Source organism: Opisthocomus hoazin, chromosome 8, assembly GCF_030867145.1.
Source record: "Opisthocomus hoazin isolate bOpiHoa1 chromosome 8, bOpiHoa1.hap1, whole genome shotgun sequence".
Lineage (NCBI taxonomy): Eukaryota > Metazoa > Chordata > Aves > Opisthocomiformes > Opisthocomidae > Opisthocomus > Opisthocomus hoazin.
This window is the reverse complement of record NC_134421.1, coordinates 45,615,707-45,637,218: the sequence shown is the minus strand read 5'-3', so window position 1 is coordinate 45,637,218 and position 21,512 is coordinate 45,615,707. Positions and strand designations below refer to the sequence as shown.

The following is a 21,512-nucleotide window of genomic DNA, read 5'->3' as shown; positions in this document are numbered from 1 at the left end:
CCAGTGTCAGACAGCATGAACTGAGAAAATCAAGGTTTTTAAGACATAAATGAAGATAATACAGGTGTTCTAGCTCAGCAAAGACTTTTATTCTGTGCCTCTCTCCTTCTCCTCAGGAGATCAGGGAAAAAAGGAGGAGGATGCTGCAGACGCACACGGCAGTGAAAGCAAACAAGTGAGCAGAGAACTGTTCTAGTTTAACCTGAGAGAGGGTCAAAAGGTAGCTTGGGTGCAGCTATGGAAATATCACGAATAAAAGCCTATGATTTGTCATTATCTCTTGTTGTAACTTCATTCAAATAAACATATTTCAAAAAAATAGTCTGTATTTAGTTTGCTCTTAAACAATCAAATTCAGAGGGATCAACCACACAACCAAGCAGTTCACAGCCTCTCATTCCTCAAAACTTGGGTGCTCCAGCTGGCTTTAACTGGAGGGTCTAGCTACCACATACATTGTCTCAGGGTATTCAGAGGAAAACAGTTGAAGCTACATGGTACAATTGAAGAACTGGTGACCCAGAGAATTAGAAGACTGACCAACGACAGCCAAGAAAGTTTTCTGGTAGGAGGAAGAAGTGGTGTTGAGCCCACCTGAACCCACAGGTCCTGAGGCAGCTTACGATGCTGACTCTCACATCTAGTAGTGTAAGACTGTTCACACCACACTCACAGCCATGATAGGAGATTGCCTGATGCCACTGTCTAACAGCTAACGTCTAGTCCCCTTGTAGACAAACCTGGATCTTGCTGTGCGGTGTATCGTGACTGTGGTATTGATCACGAGTGTTACTGCGTTGAGGACCTGGCAGGAGCACAGGTATGAGATTCACCCACAGCACAGCCCTGTGACCACTGCTCAGCAAAGCGCCCGGGACAGTGCGGTCGTAGGGGGAATCTGCACATCTCTCCCATGAACAGTCTCAGAGATGTGACACTATAAACGGTGAAGATGAATAAATGTGTCTGTCCTGAATCTACCAAAATGCAAGAGAAAGATGGTTTTGAACACCGGAAGGCTCATTTGCTTTAGTTTCACATTACAACCTCCCTTTTACCTTTTAAAATATTTTATATTTTCCCACATCATCCAATTCAATGTACTATTTGCTACCGTTGGACTATTAACTACCACTAAATATGCCATTCTGCTCTTGAAAACATATGAAATACCTTAAGCTGGTATCTGCCATTTGAAAATTAAAATATGGTTAGCAGATTTGTAGGCCAAAATGTAATAGGCTGTTTTGCTGGACTTTTGTGTACTAGTTTAATGGTGTGACATGTATTGTGCAGTAACCCCACAGAAAAGAACTGTCCTGTGACAAGTTAGATCTATACACGGTTGAATAAAAGCTGTCATGCCCCTACGTCCATACATTAAATGTTTAGGCTAATGAGCTTTAATTAGGAACAATCCTGTTTCCACTGGACTGAAAAAGAAAGTTTTAAACAATTTTAACTGAAGAGCTATCATCAGGACAACCCAGGACTGAATTTTTGGATGGCCAAAGTCTTTTATGTAAAATGAACTATAAACAACTCATTATATTGTGATATCATTCTGTTTATTGAATATTAAAATTGTCTACAAGTAAACATCATTATCCTAATTTGAAAGGTAGGGAAACCGAGGAACTCCAAGCACTTAAACAAGCTGAGGTTCCCTTTTCAATGCTCTATTCACTACTCCTACTGCCTACTTATTTAGTGGCAGAAAATATTTACTTGAGGAAAAAAAGGTGATTTTTCTTTGTTGGGAAGAACCTTCCTGAGTCAGATCCTGAACCACAAATTGAGACGCTTTTGCACGTTCTTTCCTGAGAAACAAATGGCATCTCTTTCTGTTTCTTTATCAAGAAATACTGCGCTTTTCCTCCTAATATCATGAGATTTGTTCACATGGCTTTCAAGGAAAAAGAAGTGAGGCAGGAGCTACCATTAAACGTCTTTTTATTGTAGTCTTTAATGTACATGCAGAATTAAAAAAAAGTGTCAGTTATATCTGTAAGCGTATAACAACAATGTAAATGTCTTTGTTCAGCAATGTATTTGGATTAGGGACTAATAACTCTAAGTGAACAGACATCTTTCAGGATATACAGTTTATATGGTAAATCAAGAAGGTTTTCTTCAGAGTGATTTTCCTCATAAAAAGATAAAATATTTCATGTTTATAATCTTGCTTGTTTTTAATACTGGAAAAAATCTATAATAGTACACTCTTCATTATGTACATAGAAAAACATAAAACTATATCCATACCAGTGTCTGTTTTAAATGCAAACATTAGCAGTTAATAGCTTTGTAATTTTCTGAGCACCCTCTCCCCTCTCCCCTCCTCCCCCCATCCCCATTAAAAAAATTCATCTTTTTCCTAAAGTTTTCAATGCTTTGGCAGAAATTGAACTGAAGGCACTCCCGTGTTAGGTAAAGCAGTATGTGAAATATCAGCGCTAAATAAAAAATGGTGCAGGTGTACCAGACAGCTCCATGCTCAGCCCAAGGGCCAAATCTTGGACTCTCCGAGGTCAAGAACTGGTTTGCTGGAGACCCCAGCTGGGGCAGGCTCCGGCCCCAGGTCGGTTCTCAAGCAAGCTGATTAGCCTCACAACGATTTGTACAAATGCTTCACGCAAACGGACGAGGATGCAGAGAGCGCCTCGGAACACAGCGCTGCCACGAGGGCAAAAAGCCCCTGCAGGTCACAGCATCAGAACGTGCTGCACAGGCGTCGCTTTCGAGGCCTGGCACTTCGCAGCACGGTAGTCTCACACGACACCCTCTGCTTAAGACTCCCTGACGTTGCGGCTCAGCTAAAAACGAATGAACCCACCCACAAACGCGAAGTTTATAAACCATCTCCTGTGACGGATTAGTTCAGACTCAGCAAAGCATCAGTTCTACTGAAAATGATCCACGTGCTAGTGGCATGCTGGCTTCTGCTGCTAGGGAAGCTGTCAAAGCTGACAGAAAAAGTTTCTTTCAGGGGCAGCTCCTCGTTGGCCTCATGTGGCTTCTGTGTGGCACACCTTCATTTTTCTTGTAACTCAGTATAAGAATACTTTGCAGAAAAAAAGAAGCCTAAAAGATAAGCACCTAAATGCTCGCTAAGGGATGTGTCCTAAGTCACAGTCAGGAAAACATTCCCATAATGACCAGTTTTAGCTGTCAGCCGCAGTTTGCTTCTGCAATCCTAGCAAAGGCTGAGAAACGACTGGATGCAAACTTCCAAGAGAGAATGAGACAGAAAGGTACCGACCGAAGCTTTTTATGCACTTGAAAAGCTTTCACATGTCAATGTCTCCAACCTGATAAAGTGTTAAGATTTTTGGGACATATATTAGTTCAGTAATTTGTTTACTTAACTAATTTATTCATAGTGCACCATATCTGACCATGACTGTAAATAGCTGCAGTCAACTGACAGTCGGATTGAAAAAGAACATTCTGCTACAACCTGCCAGCTGGTCACGTTCATTCTGCTGCAATAGCCCCGTGCTCACTGGCCACAATAAAATGCGTGGCTTTATAGTGTTGGGACGCATTTTTGTCGTTCTTCAGTGTCACTGTGGATTTATCTCACAAGAAATGAAGGGTGAGATAAAAAGGGATCCAACAACACTTCAGTCTCTGAATCGAACAGCCAGCAAAATGATATGCAGCTGGCATGGAAGAATAGCCATTTAAGGCTAGTCAGAAATGCAGACTGGGGGGGGGGGGAGGGAGGGAGCAGAGTTAAAAAAAAGGCAAGTAGTCCAGTAAGAACAAACAGTAGAATAAGATACTGAGCAAGTGACACTTTGTTTTGTTTTGGGCAAGTATGTCCACCACCAGTTGCTGTATGTTGCTTTGGGAAACACGAAACTGGCACCAAAATACTCCAAACAACACAACCCCCCACCCCCTTCCTAGGCTGACGGCTCTCCTCGAAGTGTCCCTCAAATCTCTTTCTGTACTGTGGCTCGGATGCTGCTGAACATTTTGCCCACGGCCTCAAACAGTGGGTCGCAGAACGTGTGGATGCAGATCGAATAGACGCGGCTAATGCACTGGATCTCAATCAGGTAGCTCCTTATGCACGGCACCACTGCCCAGATGTGCAGGAATGACAAAATGGCAAAGTAGATGCCCCAGATGAGAGCCATAGGAATGCCAAAGAGAGCTGACAGCAAACGATAAAACCAGTATTTTGTTACAGTGAAGGTGGTAAAACTGGCCTTCCAAATCCCATCAAAGCTGTGCGTTCCCTCTGGCTCAGCAATCACATCTTCAAAATCAATCTGCAACACAGAACACAAAGTCAGGTCAGTCAGATGTTTGCATCCAGGGTGGATTCCAGAAACCCCCTTCATGGAGAGCAATGGCTGCCCACAACAAGTCATTTTAACAAATCATTTTAGCCAGTAATCATTTCAGGGATTATCTTTTTCCAGTGACTATCAGAGAGCCTCAATGACCAGCTCAAAATTAGACATCTAACTTCTAGATGGAGATGAATGGTCCACAACACATTTTCCTCATCTCCTACAGCTCTAACAGTATGGAGTGCCCTTGAAGTCTACTCAAGGGATGAATCAGGTGAACAGAACCATCATGCTTTCATTGCCTGACTTGGCTGTTTCACATCTTTACAAGTAGAATAAACGCAGTCACTACTTTGACTTTTACACACCTCAAACATGCATCAATAAAATGTGTTTCAGTTGTCTGAATTATCCCATCTTTCCTTGTATAGCATTGCTTAATTTTGACCATGAATAAATGGTGAGGCCAGCTATTTAAATATATTCTTTGAAACAGGCACAGACGGTTGTTAATAGTCCAAAAAATAAAATGATGGATTTGCATCTGTATCAGTGGAGTTCATCCTTAGTCTGAAAGGGTTAGAGAGCTCTTCCATCTTACTAAACGTAGGAGGCTCTTCATATTAAAGCCATTTTGTTCTAGCCTGTCCTGTTTATGTGATAACACTCTGTTCACGAAAGACATGGCCAGGCTAATGTATTCATATTTATAAGGAACACATTCTTCCACATATTTCACAGTTTTCTGTTAATCACAAATTGTTCAAAAAGTCACCTAAGGAAGCAGTGCACTCCAACACACATATTTGACCACTCTCTGTTGAAACACTGAGCTATTCAGGAAGCTTAACTGTCATAACATTTCTATTAGAAAATTCACAGAATTGCGATGATAGTTCAGCTCCATGTCACACAAACATGTGTTTGATATAACCCACAATACAGGATATTTAATTTATTCAGCATGACCAATTGTACAGGTACTGCATTCAACAGGAAAAGGAACATCACAACACTATTCCATTGCAAGAAACTAAATGGCAAATAAATGACTAATAAACAAAATTGCATTCCTGGAACTGGATCCCAAAGTGAGATGATGCTGCTGCCGTATGGGAAGATTTCCAGGAGCAGGCTAAGTATGACACGGGCTAGCAGCCGCAGAAACTCAGGCAACAGTACCTAGGCATGCTGGAAGGAGGTGAACATACATACACTCTGTGGAAGTATTGCTTATACTTTAGGAAAAGGGCCACAATCACTTCTTCTAATCTAAAATATACATAAAAACTGGAAATAACTCACTGTTGAGTCTTCACCTCTAAACAGAAATTACCATCAAAGGGAAAAATACTACAAAACCACTAGACTTTCCAGTTTCTTAAACAAAAAATTTAATTCCAAAGCAAAATGGCACAGTCTTGGCACAATTTACTTCCAGGGCTTGAAAATTCTTGGCAAGAAACTTCTGAATGAGCTGTGACATCAAATATCTTGAATGTCTAACATTAAGCTGGCTTAATTCAACATATTACTGGGCCTAAACATCAGTCTCTTAAGGGAGATACTTCTAAGTATCACATAACACAAACTATAAACCTCTTTATCTGCTACTCTGAACTAGGCTCTAGTGATCTGAAAGTGATCTATGATTCTTTGGGATGGGAATTCATCATCATCATCACTATCACACCTAATGGTAGCATTTAGGTTGAAATTCTGTCTCCACAACAACCAATGGTAGACTTGGCATTGGCAGAGTACCCAACGAACACACCTCAGCGCTGCGCACCTGTCCGTAAAGGTATGCAGAGCCAAAAGTCTGTCTGAACTTTCTGAAACTGGACAGCGTAATTTTAAATAATAGCTACAAAAAGAGGAAATCAAAAGAGACTTTGAATCATGGTTCTCTTCTGCAATAGTTCTACGGGTATGAAATAACCTCTCCTTCTGCAGGTCACGTGCATGAATTTTTGGTACAAATCTTAGAAAATCGTTTCCTTGAAATCAGTGTCTAAAGACAGCATTGGAAGTACACTACTTTCACTGCTGAATGAAGACAGGAAGCTGGAAATTATTTGGGCTCTGTAATTTCAGACTGAAGCTCTGGTAGAAATAACTTTAATTCTGGGAGAGGCATCACAGGCAACAATATGCTCTCTCTTTTCATTGTGGGCTTATTACGCATAAAAGTTCATGCTTAGGGACTACACAATTGACAAAAAAAATAGCTTTATGAAATACAGCGGCCATAAAATAATTACATGAATCCATCATTAAGTTAGCTGCAGTCTAGTAAGACAGAGCAAGGAACTTTCCTGGATGTACTGTGATCTTTTTACCAAGTGACACAATCAGATGTCCTCGTACCAATCACGGGATTTTAGGACTGCATCACGAAAGAAAGAAGAAAAAGTTGTAGATGTATACATGGAGAAGTCAATAACATCTAGTGATGATGTCATCTAATTGTCTTATATCTATTCCTGCCCTCCCCAAAAAAGAGGATTTCAAGATCTGCATATTGTTCACTGAAATCAATTGCATTCAACTGGGTACACATTAGAAAAATGTATGCCTGAGTTTACGGAGCAAATATATTTTCTTTTTGGAATACACAAGCAAGTGTACTTAGAGTATCTGTTTCTGCAGCTATTCAAAAGCAAACTTGCCACTGTAGCCCACATCCCATGTCAGCTCATTTTCAGAGTGAATGGGTGTTGGCTTCTTATCAAGGTTTGCCTTGAAATCAGACAATAAAAAAATGCAGATGATGGCAAAACCCAAGGTGATTACAGAAAAAAAAAGTTGCTTCTCAGAAAATGCGACTACACAAGGACTACACGGTTGAGCATAGCTTTCTTGCTCTAAAACTTCTCGCAATTTATTGCATGCTTCCCAACAGTCGATGCTGTGATCCTTGGCAGAGCCAGTTTGTGCGCATAGACATCATACAGCAGTTCCACACACTGAGGGCTACTCAGGGTCATGCCTGAAATCTTATTCAGTTCAGTTGTGGTGGAGTCTATCTTATGTTTTTTCAACTGGCCAATAAGAGTAATATTAAATCTCACCAGGAAAGAAAGTTTGCATGGAGCTACATCAGCCTTTTCAGAGTTACATCTTTGATTTAGCTAAGTAGGACCTATTTTTATCCGCAAAGAATACTTTTGGCATGCAAAAAGTATCCATAGCTTAACGTGAATTTCCCAGAACTTTTAAAATAAACTGTAAAACTGGCCTGTAATTTGATTCCTGTCAAAATAATTCATTATAATCAATATTTTACTGAAAAATGGAAGCCAGTACACTCCTTGGTTTTCAAATCAAATAGTGAAATTTCTGTAATCGTGATTCTCAGTAACTGATGTTTTTATTCTGTTGTGCGCTCCAAGATGTCCATGGAGTCAATCCTGGGGAGCTGACAGAATAATCATGCCGTATAACATTTCCAGATGGACAGCCCTGTCATCCTTCCAGGAGATGATGCTAATATTAGAATATTTGTGATATATCTTTGGCCAGGATTTCCCAGCTCAAGTCATACACAGTTGTCCTAAAAGTACTCAGGAATCAATCTGTCTGTGAGATGGTAACAGTGGTGTATTCATGCCACCAACAATTGTCAAGAGGTTACTTTCTTGGAGTAATCTTAACAGTTCTCAGAATGCTTCCACCAATGCACAGAAGCTGAAAAGATGGTGCTACAGGAACCACAGCTGATGTCTCACTAGCATATCTTTCCCGTTTCATTATTCCTGAAGTCCCGTGTTCCACATTGCTCCACTCAAAATAACAGAGATACCAAACTGAACTTGAGAGAGAAGAGACAGAAAAACAGCCTGGCAACTCTGAAATCTCTCAGCTGAATACAGTGTTAAAATGAAGCTGTTCTCTACCTGAAAGCCATAAGAACGTTATGCAATTATGTATATGTCAAGAGAGTCCAGCTACAACTGGAACGCAAACCTCTGTGGTGCTGTCTAAACCAGTCTGCACTCTAAATAAGGGTAAGCAAGGAGTTGAGGTAATCTGGGCTCTTCTGCTTCTCCACTCCTAAGTGATCACATACGGATCCCCTGGCTGGGAAACACTCTATTTATTTCACTCTTCAGGCACTGCAGATCAGTCCTTGCGCTGCAGGAACTGAGATATCACCCAGATTCTTCCTGCACTGAACCACTCCCATGAAAGATCCTGTTTTTAACTCATAGGGATCAGCCCTCCACAGGCAGCAGGAGGAATAGGTGACTGGATGCATTTTGCCTTGCTGCGGGCTACATTTACATCCCTTGGATCACTCACCCCTCAGTCCCTCCTACTCCCTTCCTCTGGTTTTTAGTTCAGTAGCACTCAGTGACTGTGAGTGGCGTCAGACTGATAACAGGAGTCCAACCGAACCAAGTAAAGTAAAAATAGGACTGACAGGAGAAGGGGAAGTGGCCAGAAATACGATCCCAGGGAAGAAAGACACTTCAGTTTCTGAAAATGAATCTAACTGGCTTGCAAGGACAAGATACCTTTTTTAGGGTATTGTTCTGAGTCACTTTTGCCAAAGCATCACATGCATGTAGATCTGTGAAGAACTCTGTTTTATCTACATAAAGGCACGCTTAGGTTAGGCACAGGTCCTGATCAGTAGATTGCACATTCAGCGTGCAGTTTGCTCCTCCAGAGCTGTCAGGGTGTGCTGTGAAATCACGCTGAGTTATTTGCCAAGCTAACGAAAATACAGCCATGTTCACTTGCAACTAGGAGAGAAGTAAAGGAAATTTGTTTTGACCCTCTAAGGATGCTAATAACTTGCTACAGCCTTCTGTTTCAGCCAAAGCTATTAAACACTATCAACCCCTGTTCCATGCCTACAATGCACTTCCTGACTTCAGCTATTCTTTGCTTCCTACTATTCAGTTTGTTAAAGCCAGTTTTTACATTGCTTGAAGCTTTTGCCTGATTCTGCTAGGAGAATTACCGCAGCTTCTTTTGCCCTGCATATGTTTACTAAACTTCTATCAGCAAATTAAGGAACATGCTTCGATTCTAAAAGAGATTTATTTACAAGAAAGGGAAATGGTATGGGGAATTTCTCTCCTTTTTTCAAAGTCTGTTTAAAGAAAAAACCTATCAATTAAAAAAGCTTAGCAGTGTGAATTTACTGTTTTTTCTAAAAAAATCCCAGCTGACTCAAGAATATATGTTTTACATATGAAAATATTTGACCTGTTGACCTTGCCACTTTAGTCCCTATGTATCAAAACCTGGCAGGCTGGAAAGCTGTGTTAAATGCCAACATCAAATTGCCTAAATACTGGTTGTGCTTCTCCTCAGAAGTTTGTGCTTTGAGGTACGTAACAGCCATTACATCGAAAAATTTACTGTGCTGGGTCTATCGGAAAAAAAATTATTACGGCCATCAGCATTTTATGGGGGCTTTGACCTAATCTACACTTCTGTGATTGTAACTGTAATTATTCAGATCTTCGCGTCTGGTAGCTGCGTGCTGCTACTGTGCTCACAGCATGCTGTTTGCATAGACAGGCATCACCACCACTCCACTGAGGAGGAACCCAAACAGGCGCTGAGGATGCCTACATTTTTGAGTGCCATCAATATCTTTTGGGGTCAGTGAAAAGATGCGCAGATCCCTACTGGATCTCTTTTGATTGATCGCTAATATCTCCAATCAAGCAAACCACTTAAACGCGAACACAACCTGAAAAATGTGAACTGTCCCGCTGATGTCAATATGCTTACATGCTCTGCCAGACCAGGGCTATAGTCAAGTCTGAATATATATTTATCCAAGAAGGAGGCACAAGCTAGTTCTCTTTACTTTTTTAGCACAGAGTATGGGAACTGTCTTTACTGCTTACCCTGTGCTGCTTTTAAACAGGTTTTTCCCTGACACCAAGACTGTAAATAGAATATTGTTTCACCAGATTATATTATGTCCCTATAAGATTTCAAACAGATATTTACAAAAAAGCAGATGTCAGATTTTTTTCTGTTGTGATAAATGCAATTCATAAAATTTCCCAATGCACTCAGTGTCCTTTAAAGCAACATTCATCAGAAGAAAATGTGTAAAACATCATCTGAGCCACATTTGGGAAGTGATGTTCAGGACAGGTGCAGCACAGCTAAGTTTTGAGAAGGCTGTGGTGTATGTTATTAAAAACTAGAAAATGCACGAGAATACGAGATTATTATTATTTTTTGTACTTCCACATACTATTTGAAACTTAAAAATTGACACAGTGCTGGGAAAATAAGGGCATCACAGCAGAAGCAAAAAAGCCCTAGGCAATAAGTTCACAACTGTTCTTTTAAATTAGTGATACCAGCTAAACTTCTAAATGTTCCTGCTGATGCTTGTCTTCCTGACCACTACCACAGTTTATAAGGAAATGATGAAAAAGCGTATTAGGTTGTTTCTACTGAATCCAAGGGAAACAGCATGGGAGGTGTTGCGACTTGTAGGGGTAAAGCTGCTCTTCTCCCTTCCCTCACCTCCCAGACACCAGAAGATGTCACTATTTTGAAGGTGTAGGTTGTAGCACACGGTAGCACTTCATGGCTACCACCTAGATGAAAAAGGAACAGGAGTATGCTCGGCTGTCAGCACTGCAAAGGGGTCCACCGCTCTCCTTGAGGATGCATGTCCGTGCATTGGTTGCTTGGGATTGCAGGAACTTGAACAGTGTCTTCACACGTTCTTACCCTAAAAAATCATTTACCCTTTTAAGAGCACTGTGCAGTCTCCACCTGGCAAATGTTTACCTGCAGTTATGTAGAGAAGCTGGTGCTTTTTTCCTGAAAACACAGAGCTTCATGATGCCTAGATGGTCTACTTCCTTGCTAATCGTCGTTCTCAACAGCAAACATTAGGTGCCGTCAGGTGTGTTACAAAGGCAAAACTCATTCTACTCCAGAGTATTTATATTAGCCTTAGGCTATATCATAGGTGACTACAAAACATGAACCTCCAGCAGTGTTCAGAGACAGGATAAGTTCCATCACAAGACAAGAAATCACCCCGACTCTTGGTATGGTGGCAAGCATCTAACTAGCGAACCCCAAGAGCCCATCCAGGCTGGGTTGCAGCAAGATTAGGCTCTGCCTGTCAACCCTGAGCGTTACCTCCGAGCACGCTGCTGTTGTTGGGGACTGGCAAGATCGGTGGGTGCAACACTCACTCCGTTGCACTAAACGAGAGATGCCGTGAGTGCAGACAGCTAGGACCATCATCTTTGTGTAAGGCTGGGAAAATGCAGAAAAATTACAAACAAGTAATTCCTTGGCAAATGAAATCCTAAGCAAGCAGTAAGAACTGTTCCATCCCAGTTACTCATTCAAACTGACCAATGAATTTGCCTTACCTTCCCTGTCTCACTGCTTTCCATAATATGGCACGAAAAGAGTGTTCTGCTGGCAGGTCTCTTCATGGAAATAGTGAATCTTTCCTGAGTGTTGTGAAGTATGCCAGAAAAGCAAACCACGCTTTAACAAACAAGGATATTCCTATTGGAAAGTAGACTTGAAGGACTACACTCTTCTAGCCAGAGAAGATGACCAGTTCAGTCAGGAGTAACCCCTACTGCACACATAACAAATATTCAGATAGATGATGAAAACTTGTAAATAATGCCATGACTTAGAAAAAGGTTGTGATTGCAGGTCACCACTTCACAAAGTGAAAATCAGTGAAAACAGCCAAAAATTAATTTGCTACTAATTCCTGAGAGAACAACCTCCTGCTCCCCACCCACGCCGAATTACTGATTACACACCAGAAGAGCCCTGGTGATGGGCTTTGTTTTATCAGATGGGCAAGCTCATGGAAATCTGCGGAAGCACTCGTGAGAAAAACGCGACTGATGCCAACGGGTCAGCACTGCAGCAACCAGCCATTTGCCAGAGACCTCTTCCTGGAGCAGCTGCCTGCCCTGTCTCAACACAACCCAGCAGAAGGAAAGACTACCAGCTTCAAGGGAACATCTGCACTCCTCTGAAACACAGCGAAACTTCCTGTGCACGTGGGGAGATCATGTCAGACAGTTCCTTGGGAAACATGCTGACGTTGTCGGAGTAAACAGTCAGAAAGTCAAGCAGCTATTTTCCTCCCTAGGCTGCTGGGAGGTTACTGCAGTTTTCCCCAAAAGAAACTCTTAAGAAGCTTTCTTCATTTTATTATTTGTTTCATGTTCCACAGTTCCTTGTCTGATATACGTATCTTAGCAAAGAACCCTGATACGTCTGTGTGTACGTACATCCACATATGTCTGTCCACCTCTAAGAGGTACATTCATCAACATGAACACCAAGGTGAAGTTTTGACTATACTAAAGATAATGGGAATTCTTTTATTGATTCCAGTGGGGTCTGGAGCTAACCAGAATCCAGAAACATTAATCAAAGTAAATATATACCATAAACAGATTTTATATTATATGTTTCTATTATATTTATAATATTATATTGCCCTCAATGCAGGTTTACAGACCTGCTATTAAGGTAGTAAAGTGCTATTAAGTATAACTTTTTAGAACTTGCTCTAGCTTCATCCCTCATAAATTTAGGCAGTAACAGAAAATGAAAATATAGCAACCTTATACTCTTCAGTAGTGCGCGGAGAATGACAGGCAGCTTTGGAGGGTGTTTTAGATCTGGAAACCCCTTCTTTCTCATTTGTAAAGGGAGCTGAAGGTGAGGAGACTCTTCACAAGGTATACTTCCCACAAACACATTCCTGTTAACTGCTGCAATTCTCTTTAGGAAATCTGTATAACTCATTCTCACCTTTTCCCTCATTTCTACCTGAATATGCTCATTGCTGGCAGCAACTGTGCAGCGATGCTCAGCTGCCTCTCTGTTCTGTTAAAAAAAATGTGCCTCTGTATTTCTCCTGATAAAAGGTCGCCTTTCTTGTGGAAGACCTTAAGTTACTGATCCTTAAATACAAGGTAACTATGTCTTTAATATTCCATAAAAGTCAAGATATCATTAGTCTATGGTTCTGGTTTTGTCATAAACTGCACTAGAACAGAGATATATGAACTTGGACTTCATAAAACAGGAGACTTCATGGTTGAGGTCTACAGGCGATATTAACCTGATCTTGAGGGAAATTTTTTTTTTTTTTTTAATAGCATTTGGTTGGGATTTCAAAGTTGGCAGAGGAAGTGTTCCAATCCGTCTATGAGACTCCCTTAGGCTTTACTGGAACTTCAAGCATAAATCCAGCACAGAAGGAGTTTGGGCACGGAATGTGATGCTTTCACCTTCAGCTGTGAGAGCACCTTCTCACTTCTTTCTTATCTATGAAACTGAATTTATCAGTTCCCATTTATCTGAAAGTAAAATACATAGGCCAGATACATACAAGGCCACAGACAACCGCCATCCTTGTACAGCCCTAACACCTATAGCACAGCTCCTTGACCATCTTGAATAAAATCAGGTGCAAGTTTTACCAATTAATGTGCTCATTAGAATGGGGAGAGAGGTACTGAAACTATCTGACCTGCTGAATGCTATTCTGATGACATAATTTCTGACAAGAATGATCTCGCATAGAATTGAAAGTTTGTTTTCAAACTATCAAAACACATTTTCATAAGACATCTGTCAGAAAAATATAAAGGAACTAATAGAGTTAAACCTGCCTCCTCAATAAATCAAATGAAATTAAATGGCGTAACTTCTCTCTCATCTTCAAAATTACAAATCCTTTTTAGTCCAAGATGATTTTTATTACTGTTGTTTTGTCTAGGAAAGAAAAGAGAGATGGTAGTTCTGGATCAAAGAGCTCAAAAAATCAACTGCTGATGTAGATTTCACCCCGCTGTCTGTTTATTACAAGGGTATTCGAGAGCTGTGGGAAATACAAACTCATCTTAGTTTAGAACTACAGCTCTCTTCAGATTTCCAGAGATCACCAGTTTTACAGAATCATCCAAGTTCATTTTTATTTTCTGCTCTCTGTTGCCTAAAATATGACAAAGATCAAATTCTCAGTGGGGACCTCATGGGCAGACCACTCTACACATTTATCCCTCTTCCCTCTGGAGAGCTTTGGATTTCAGTTTTTTTTTTTTTTTATTTTAGACATCTGTACTCTCTGCAACAGAAGATGGTATTTCTATCCATATAGTGGGCTAAAAATTCTAAAAATAAATCAAATTGTTCTTAAAATTTTCTAACATATAATCTGATTCTGTTGAATTTATCAGAAACGAAAAGTATTTGTCTCCTCTGAATCTGAGAGAGTGCCCAAGAAGTTCTAACAAAAGGAACATCCATGCTGAATCGTTGGCTCTGTCCCCATGGCCATCAAATGAACATTTTCCTATGGAGTTATGAGTCATGTTCATCATGCTAAGCAAGAAGGCAGTGCATAAGGCTTTAATAATACTACGACCTTAAACGCAAACACATTCTTTTGAGAAAGCCGCTTTCATTAGAACAGATGCCATTATCATCTGTAATCTTACGGACATTCAGAAATTCCATGTCTGGGAACTCCTAATTAACGTGCAAGAAAACTGTTTTTCACAACTCCAAAACCTTGCTCTCAATACTCTCAAAACCTCATAAACTGGCACTCACAGTGACTCAAGTTTTTAATCTCTCACTCCTAGACTTGATTTGGAAGAAATACTTGAAATGGAATTGTATCATGTGAGTAGCCAAAGTCAAACATTTGAATATTCTGGCATTTTAAATCTAAAACCCACAGCTGGATGTTCATATGACACCAAGCTCCAGAATCGTTTCATTTAAATGCAGTTATGTAAAAGTAAGGTGTCATGTCTAAGCGACACGTATGGTCAACGGGGAGAAACATGCCCTTTGAGAGCACCGCTCGTCCCGTCCTGTGGTTAGGCCGAAACTCTGCAGTGTGGATCTGCCTCCGGAGGCATCTGACTTCCATCACCGCCAACAGCAAGAGCCCAGATGACAAGCTGGGATTAGAACATACACACACACATTTATATTTATATATTTCTACATTTTTATGTTGGTGTATTTAAACTTCTGTATTTATCTGTTTTCTCAGGACTTTTAACAATATTGGAAAACAATGAAAGGCGGTCTAAATTAACTTTCATTTAATTCCTTGTTTCAGAAAAAAAGCACCTGACTGAGCTCTGCTGTTCTCTCATTTCACCACGATGAAGAGCAGAACTCTGTTGCTCCCAGGTTAATGCCTGCTATCCCATCAGACTGACAGTGCTCAATGCCTAAACCCTCCCATCCTAAAGAGCCAGGGACGATGCCCGTTTCCCTGCCAGGAGGCTCTCAAATGTGGAGATGTGAGGTGCTCTGCCTGCTCACCTCTCCGTGCCCCTACCCCGTGCTCAGCGCAACAGGGAGGGACCGTAATTGTGAAGGATTAAATAAAATAGCAACCCGCTTTTAAAAACACCCTCTTTTTTTATTAGAAAGCGGCAGAAATTGTAAATGGCTTCAAAATGACTGAGCAGTACTTTCCTCCCTAATTCCTACATAAGGCTGTTAGGGTATTTGTCAACATCTGACTAAAAATTCCAGACTTTTCCTCACACTGAGCTGAATTGCCATTAACTGCATTAATTTTAAGTGGAAAACACGAATACGTAACTGTTCAAAACTTGGTACAAAAGCTCTGCATCCTCACATCTGTAGCCAAGTACTGGAATTTCTTTCCAGAGAGAAAAGGACTCTTATGCAACAAACAGCAGATAGACACCACTTGTCTAAAACAAAATAGTAATTATGTTCTCTATGGTGGACCAGGCGCAGGCCTTTCTTCCTGGCACACCACCGTAGGAAAAAACTGTCATCAGGCTGCAGCTGTGACTGCACGCTTGGTCCTCACTAGTCCCAAAGGAGTAGACTCGGCAGGGTTGGCTGCCAGGTCCATCCCCATCCTGAGCAAGGAGCACGGAAGTACTGAGAAGCACAAGCTGCAGGAGAACTGGCTCCCTCCTCTGCTTCTTCCGAATTCAGTAAACTCTGTGCAGAATTGACCACAGGTACTTTGAGAAACTTTGAACTCCAAAGAGCTGGAAGGCTGTAATTTAGCCATACTGTGGAAAACATAAATACTGTGTTGAGAAGCAGCAAGAGCAACGGCTGAACTTCAGGCACCTTCATGCGAGTCCTGGGTCATTGAGGAATGAATGAGAGAAAAAAACCTGATCAGCTTGCTATCCTGTTTGTTGCATCTCATCACACATAAATAAAAACACCAGTCCAAGAGCAGAGTCGTCCAGTGAATCACAGAATCACAGAATCACAGAATGTTCGGGGTTGGAAGGGACCTCTGTGGGTCATCTAGTCAACCCTCCTGCCGAAGCAGGGTCACCTACAGCAGGCTGCAGAGGACCTTGTCCAGGCGGGTCTTGAACATCTCCAGAGAAGGAGACTCCACAACCTCCCTGGGCAGCCTGTTCCAGTGCTCCGTCACCCTATGACGAAGGACATATGAAATAGACACAGCCGTGAGGCAAGACAGCTACATAACCACCAGCGTGACTCCCGGAGATCTCCCAGGTGCGCAGAGGCTGTTCCTCCCTTGCTAGTTTCCCTCCCTGCCTCCTGTGTGACTAGCCAAGTTCACCAGCCAATGCCTCAAGGCGCGGGACCACCGCTGCACGTTCTCCCCTTGCCAAGGTGACGCATGAGGGCAGTCGTACGAGGAAGAAACTCCTTCCTTTCTGCTCCGTGCTGAAGGAACTGGAACAGGAAGGAAATTCTGGTGATTTTACTAGATTGTGCTTCCTCCAGCACGGAGCTGCCAACGCTGCTGTCTGCAGACCTCAGGCTCTGTAAGGCCTCTTTTCCATTCCTCTCCGAACAGAAACCCACCATTTGCCTCGCTTTTCTGGAAACCTCCCAGCACTTGGCTTCCACTTGGTAGCTAATCTGAAGATCAACCGCAAGCAAAGTCGATGTCACCAATAACTTTGGTATAAAGCTGCTCCACATGTCTAGTTTTCACACAAGGATCCCGACCGGGTCTCTCCCTTGTGCCTGGATCCCGATCCTATTGCTGCCTGCACCACTTACCTGCCACAGGGGAAGCTGTGCAGATGCTACGTGTCGCACATCAGGGGAACGTGTCTCCTGCTTCTCACAAGCAAGGGTTATTTTTAAAATGTGCTCTGGGAAGTATTTGAATGCAGACAACACTGAGGCCTTTTAGAGAGCTGCTTACAGAGCAGATTCCTCGTTCTCTGTCTAATCATTTCTGTTTCATGGCTGACTGATTTGTCCTCAGTTTCCATGCCATTGTGCCTCATAGTCAAGTGGCAAGAAATGCATTAAATGCTGGGTAAAAAGCAGAAGGTTCTGAATCTGGAAAAATGCAACGGCTCTAAACAAAACTGAGCTAAGCCTTAACCATACCTCTGGCTTTACAACACTCCCGAACATGTTTTTTTCTCTGACTTTCAGTACCCAGCTGAGACTGGGGACTCCTTCTGTTACACAAGCGTTTTTTTTACTCTCTGCCTGGATGATTTACAGCTGAAATAAGAAAGGCAGACTCATGATTTAAGGGGACCATAGACTGATGGCTAAGGCAGGACCTGAATCTGTGTATCTTTGCCCCAGTCCAAGCCTGTCCCCTAGGTACTGGGTCTGAACTTTATTGCTACATCTAACAGGCTGAACCTGAAAGCAGCGTCCAAATGAACTCAAATTGTGACAAAATTCCTCTTTCTACTTTTCAGGTTGGACCTATCCATGAAATACTTGTAAAAATCAAAGTAATTCTTATTTATCCTTGTAACAAGACAGGAAAATGTTGCTTTACTATGCCCACATTTTTTACAAATACTGCTATTTTTATGATGCAAAATGGATCCTGTGTGGTTAACATCAAATTAATTTTGATACACTCCTGTGTCTTGACGTGACTACGTGCACTACCAGGTGCTCACTTGCTGACACAGAGGCGGTACCGGTATTCTGGCTGTTTGCTGGTTTTCAGTGAATGTGTTGGTCCACAATTATTTAAAAAGGACAAACTGAAAAGCTGTTTTTTGCATTCCTATAATTCCTCTTTTTCAGTTTTCTTCTAGATGATTGGGCATGACAAACTTTCTTAATCATTGCCCCTGTGGGAGGCAGGGAGGGCAGGAGGGGCTTTGTACACTTCAGTTTCTTTTAAATCCGTTAGGAGTTTTTTCCATCAGTGGTCTCCCTCTCTTCCCAGCAGGATCCTTCTTTCCCTAGTTAAGTTTGTGGACACCCAGATGCCGGCTTGCTTGGGGGTTATGAGTCACCCTCAGAAGGTTTGGTTGCTTCGGGGACTTCTTCTGTTGATGTACGCAATGAGCCATGAGGCAGTCCCATTCTTCAGCTCTTGCACTCCCTGTCTACTCAGCTGTTCCTCCATGGGTAGAAGAAAAAAAGAATTGCTCTCTCCTTCTTAACAAACATTTTAATGGAAGTGTTGTGCCATTAGGTACACAGATGTTTTTTTCTAAACAAATAAAAACTTTATGCCTTTTCTTTCTGGATCGTAAATCTGACAACGGCTCCTTAAAGATACAGCCTGCTCTGAAGGATAACTCTCAGCACTGACCCGGCATGATGGCTAGTCATATTCATCACCTTCAAGCTGTGTTTAAGTCAGTGGAATCTGAGGTTACTTGGGACCTGGCTACATTGCCTGCACATAGCACGAATCATTTTACTGACATACATTCAGGAACCAGAGTCCAGCCTTTTGATTCTCTGGACATAATGCAGTATTTCTCTTTTTCAGCAATGGGTCTCCCTGACCAGCAAACGAGGTGAACTGCACACAGTCCCACTCTGCTGGACACTAAATCAGCCACTGAGTGGCTTAGCCACCCCCTACAGCCGGGCAACTCCTACCGAGGTCCCAACAAGCCCAGACGACAGCATCCTCAATTTTCGCATGCATCATAAAAAATTCATCTGCTAAGAGAAAAATCAGCGCTATGACTTTCCTGACCAAGGCGACTTCAAGCAAAAATCTCCATCGACCCTGATTTTTCAAAACAGCCAGTCTCCAAATTAAAAACCTGACCAAAAAGAATCTCGACGAGGGCACAGTCAGATTTTGCTCAGCGAAAATCATAACGCTTCCACTCATCATTTCTCCAGGGAAGGAAAAACACCGAGGAAAACAAAACAAAGCAAAACGAGGAAACAAACCCAAACGAGCGCCGGGACCTCTGATGTTGCACCCGCTCGGCGCAGGCGGACCCGTCCCGCACCCGCCTCTCCCCCGCACCCTCTCCCTTTTCTTTAAGGGAAAAAAAAGACCAATAAACCACCGGCCCCCCGGCCCGACCCCCTCCCCTCCCGCAGCAGGTGGCGGGACGCGGTCCCCGGGCCGCTGCCCGCCGTGCCCCGCCTCGGCAGCACCGATCGCCCCTCGCCCCGTCCCGCCTCGGCCCCCTCACCTTGACCACGTCGTCATTGAGGTGCTTGGGGTCTCGGTTGACCAGGTCGATCTCCTTGGTGTGCACGTCGCGCACCGCCTTTTCGCTCAGCTCATCTGCCATCATCTTGTTGTTGGGCTTGTAGATGTTGCCCTGCTCCCTGATGGGCGCCGTGTACAGAATGCCCTGCGGGGAGGGAGAGCGGGCGGGAGGGGAGGGGAGAGCCGGGCCGAGGAGGGCCGGGCCGGGCCGGGCCGGGCCGGGCGGCGCGGGAGGGCGGGGGGGCGGGCGGGGGGAGGCGGCCCCGGGTCCCGCGAAGCGGCGGGGGGCGGCTCTCGCCCCGGCTATTTAACCGCGGCCGCGGGGCAGGCACTACACCCTCCCGCCCCCCCCGCGGTACTGGGAACGGCGCTGCCTCCCGCTCCCGCCAGGCGTCCCCGGCCCCGCACCTCCCCACGCCACCCCGCTCCGCTCCCGCCGCTCCCCGCCGCGCTGCCCCAGGGCAGCACCGGGAGCGGCCGGGGCTGCCCACACCGCGCGCTGCCCGCACCGCGCTGCCCGCACGCCCACCAGCGAGCCCCCTTCCCCCCGGCGCCCTCCACGTACCGCCCTCAACCCTACCGCCGACACCACGGCGGCCTCACCGCGACCCCCGCCCGGCCGCGGGGCACCAGACCCTCAGTCCCCCGCGTCCCCCCGCCCCGCCGGCCCTGCCCGCAGGTGCCCGGTTGTCCGTCCCCCCCGCCGCCCCGCTCCTCCGCTGGGCCGGGGGCTGCAGCAGGCGCGGGGGACACACACGCACCGAGCGTCTGCAGGTACCCGGCGCCGGGCGGGCGGGCTGCGGGGCAGCGTCCCGGCTCCGTGCCCGGCGGCGGTCCTACCTCCGAGTCCACGTATTTGGTGCCGGACATGCTGCCCCGGGCTGGCTGGCGGCTCAGCCGTGGGCTTCTCCGCGCTCTGTCCCGCAGGACCGGAGGCGGGAGGATGCCGCTCTGCGGGGCGGCCGGCCGGGGGGAGGTAGCTGGGAGGGAGAGGGCTGGCCGCCGGCCCGGGCTGCTCCCCGCCTTCGGCTGGGGTGGGCGGCAAGCCGCGGTAGGGCCCGGCCCGGAGCCGCCGGGGGTGGGAGGGGAAAGCAGCCCTGCCCCGGCAACCTGGAAGCGGACGGACCCGGTCCCGGATGCTCGGGCCAAGCCGCGCGGGGACGGGACGGGGACGGGGACAAGGACTGTCGTGTCTCGTGCCGTGTGTCCTGTCCGTCCCGTCCTTCGCCCCCCCCCCCCCCCCCCCGCACTACCAATAGTTTACACACAGTCATCGCTGCCCCAGCAACAATTGTGGAAACTTGGACATCCTCGGGGTGAAGAAGAAGAAGAAGAAGAAATTTTCTCGACTGGTTCATTTCAAAACTATGCAAATATTTAACAGTCCTGCACTCTAAACTGTGCTATATTTTTTCCCGGGAGGAGACTGACCCATGCTTACTGACCACCGGGATTCACGTCAGAGCTGCACGGTGGGACGCTGGCATTTTGCTGTGCTCCGTTCTCGTGGTCTTTTTTAAGCTCAAGGGCGTGCGTTGGTGTAAAAGCGATAAGGATTCATCACTGCGTTCAAGATGGTTCAGGCTGGGGTTGCAATGGCACTACGCATCTAGGAACTATGAGTTGTGGAGTTGTATTTTTTCAGTTTCTTTTTTGTTGTTGTTTTTGGGGTTTGTTCTGTGTGTATGTTTGCAGCTGTCAGTTTTCTGTCAGGAAACCAGACCACAGTGAAAGATTTGTAACATGACGAGAAAAATGGT

The 21,512-nt window shown here is 44.3% G+C and overlaps 1 protein-coding gene across 1 annotated transcript; it reads right to left on the bottom strand.

Annotated features, from left to right (window-relative positions):
* Positions 1–1,936: 1,936 nt before the first annotated feature.
* CAV1 (caveolin 1) lies at positions 1,937–20,719 on the bottom strand. The gene is made up of 3 exons (XM_075428812.1): positions 20,593–20,719; positions 19,733–19,897; positions 1,937–4,283 (listed from the first exon to the last, which is right to left on the bottom strand). The coding sequence occupies exons 1-3, from the start codon at positions 20,620–20,622 to the stop codon at positions 3,942–3,944; spliced, it is 537 nt and encodes a 178-aa protein (XP_075284927.1). The 5' UTR covers positions 20,623–20,719; the 3' UTR covers positions 1,937–3,941.
* Positions 20,720–21,512: the final 793 nt, after the last annotated feature.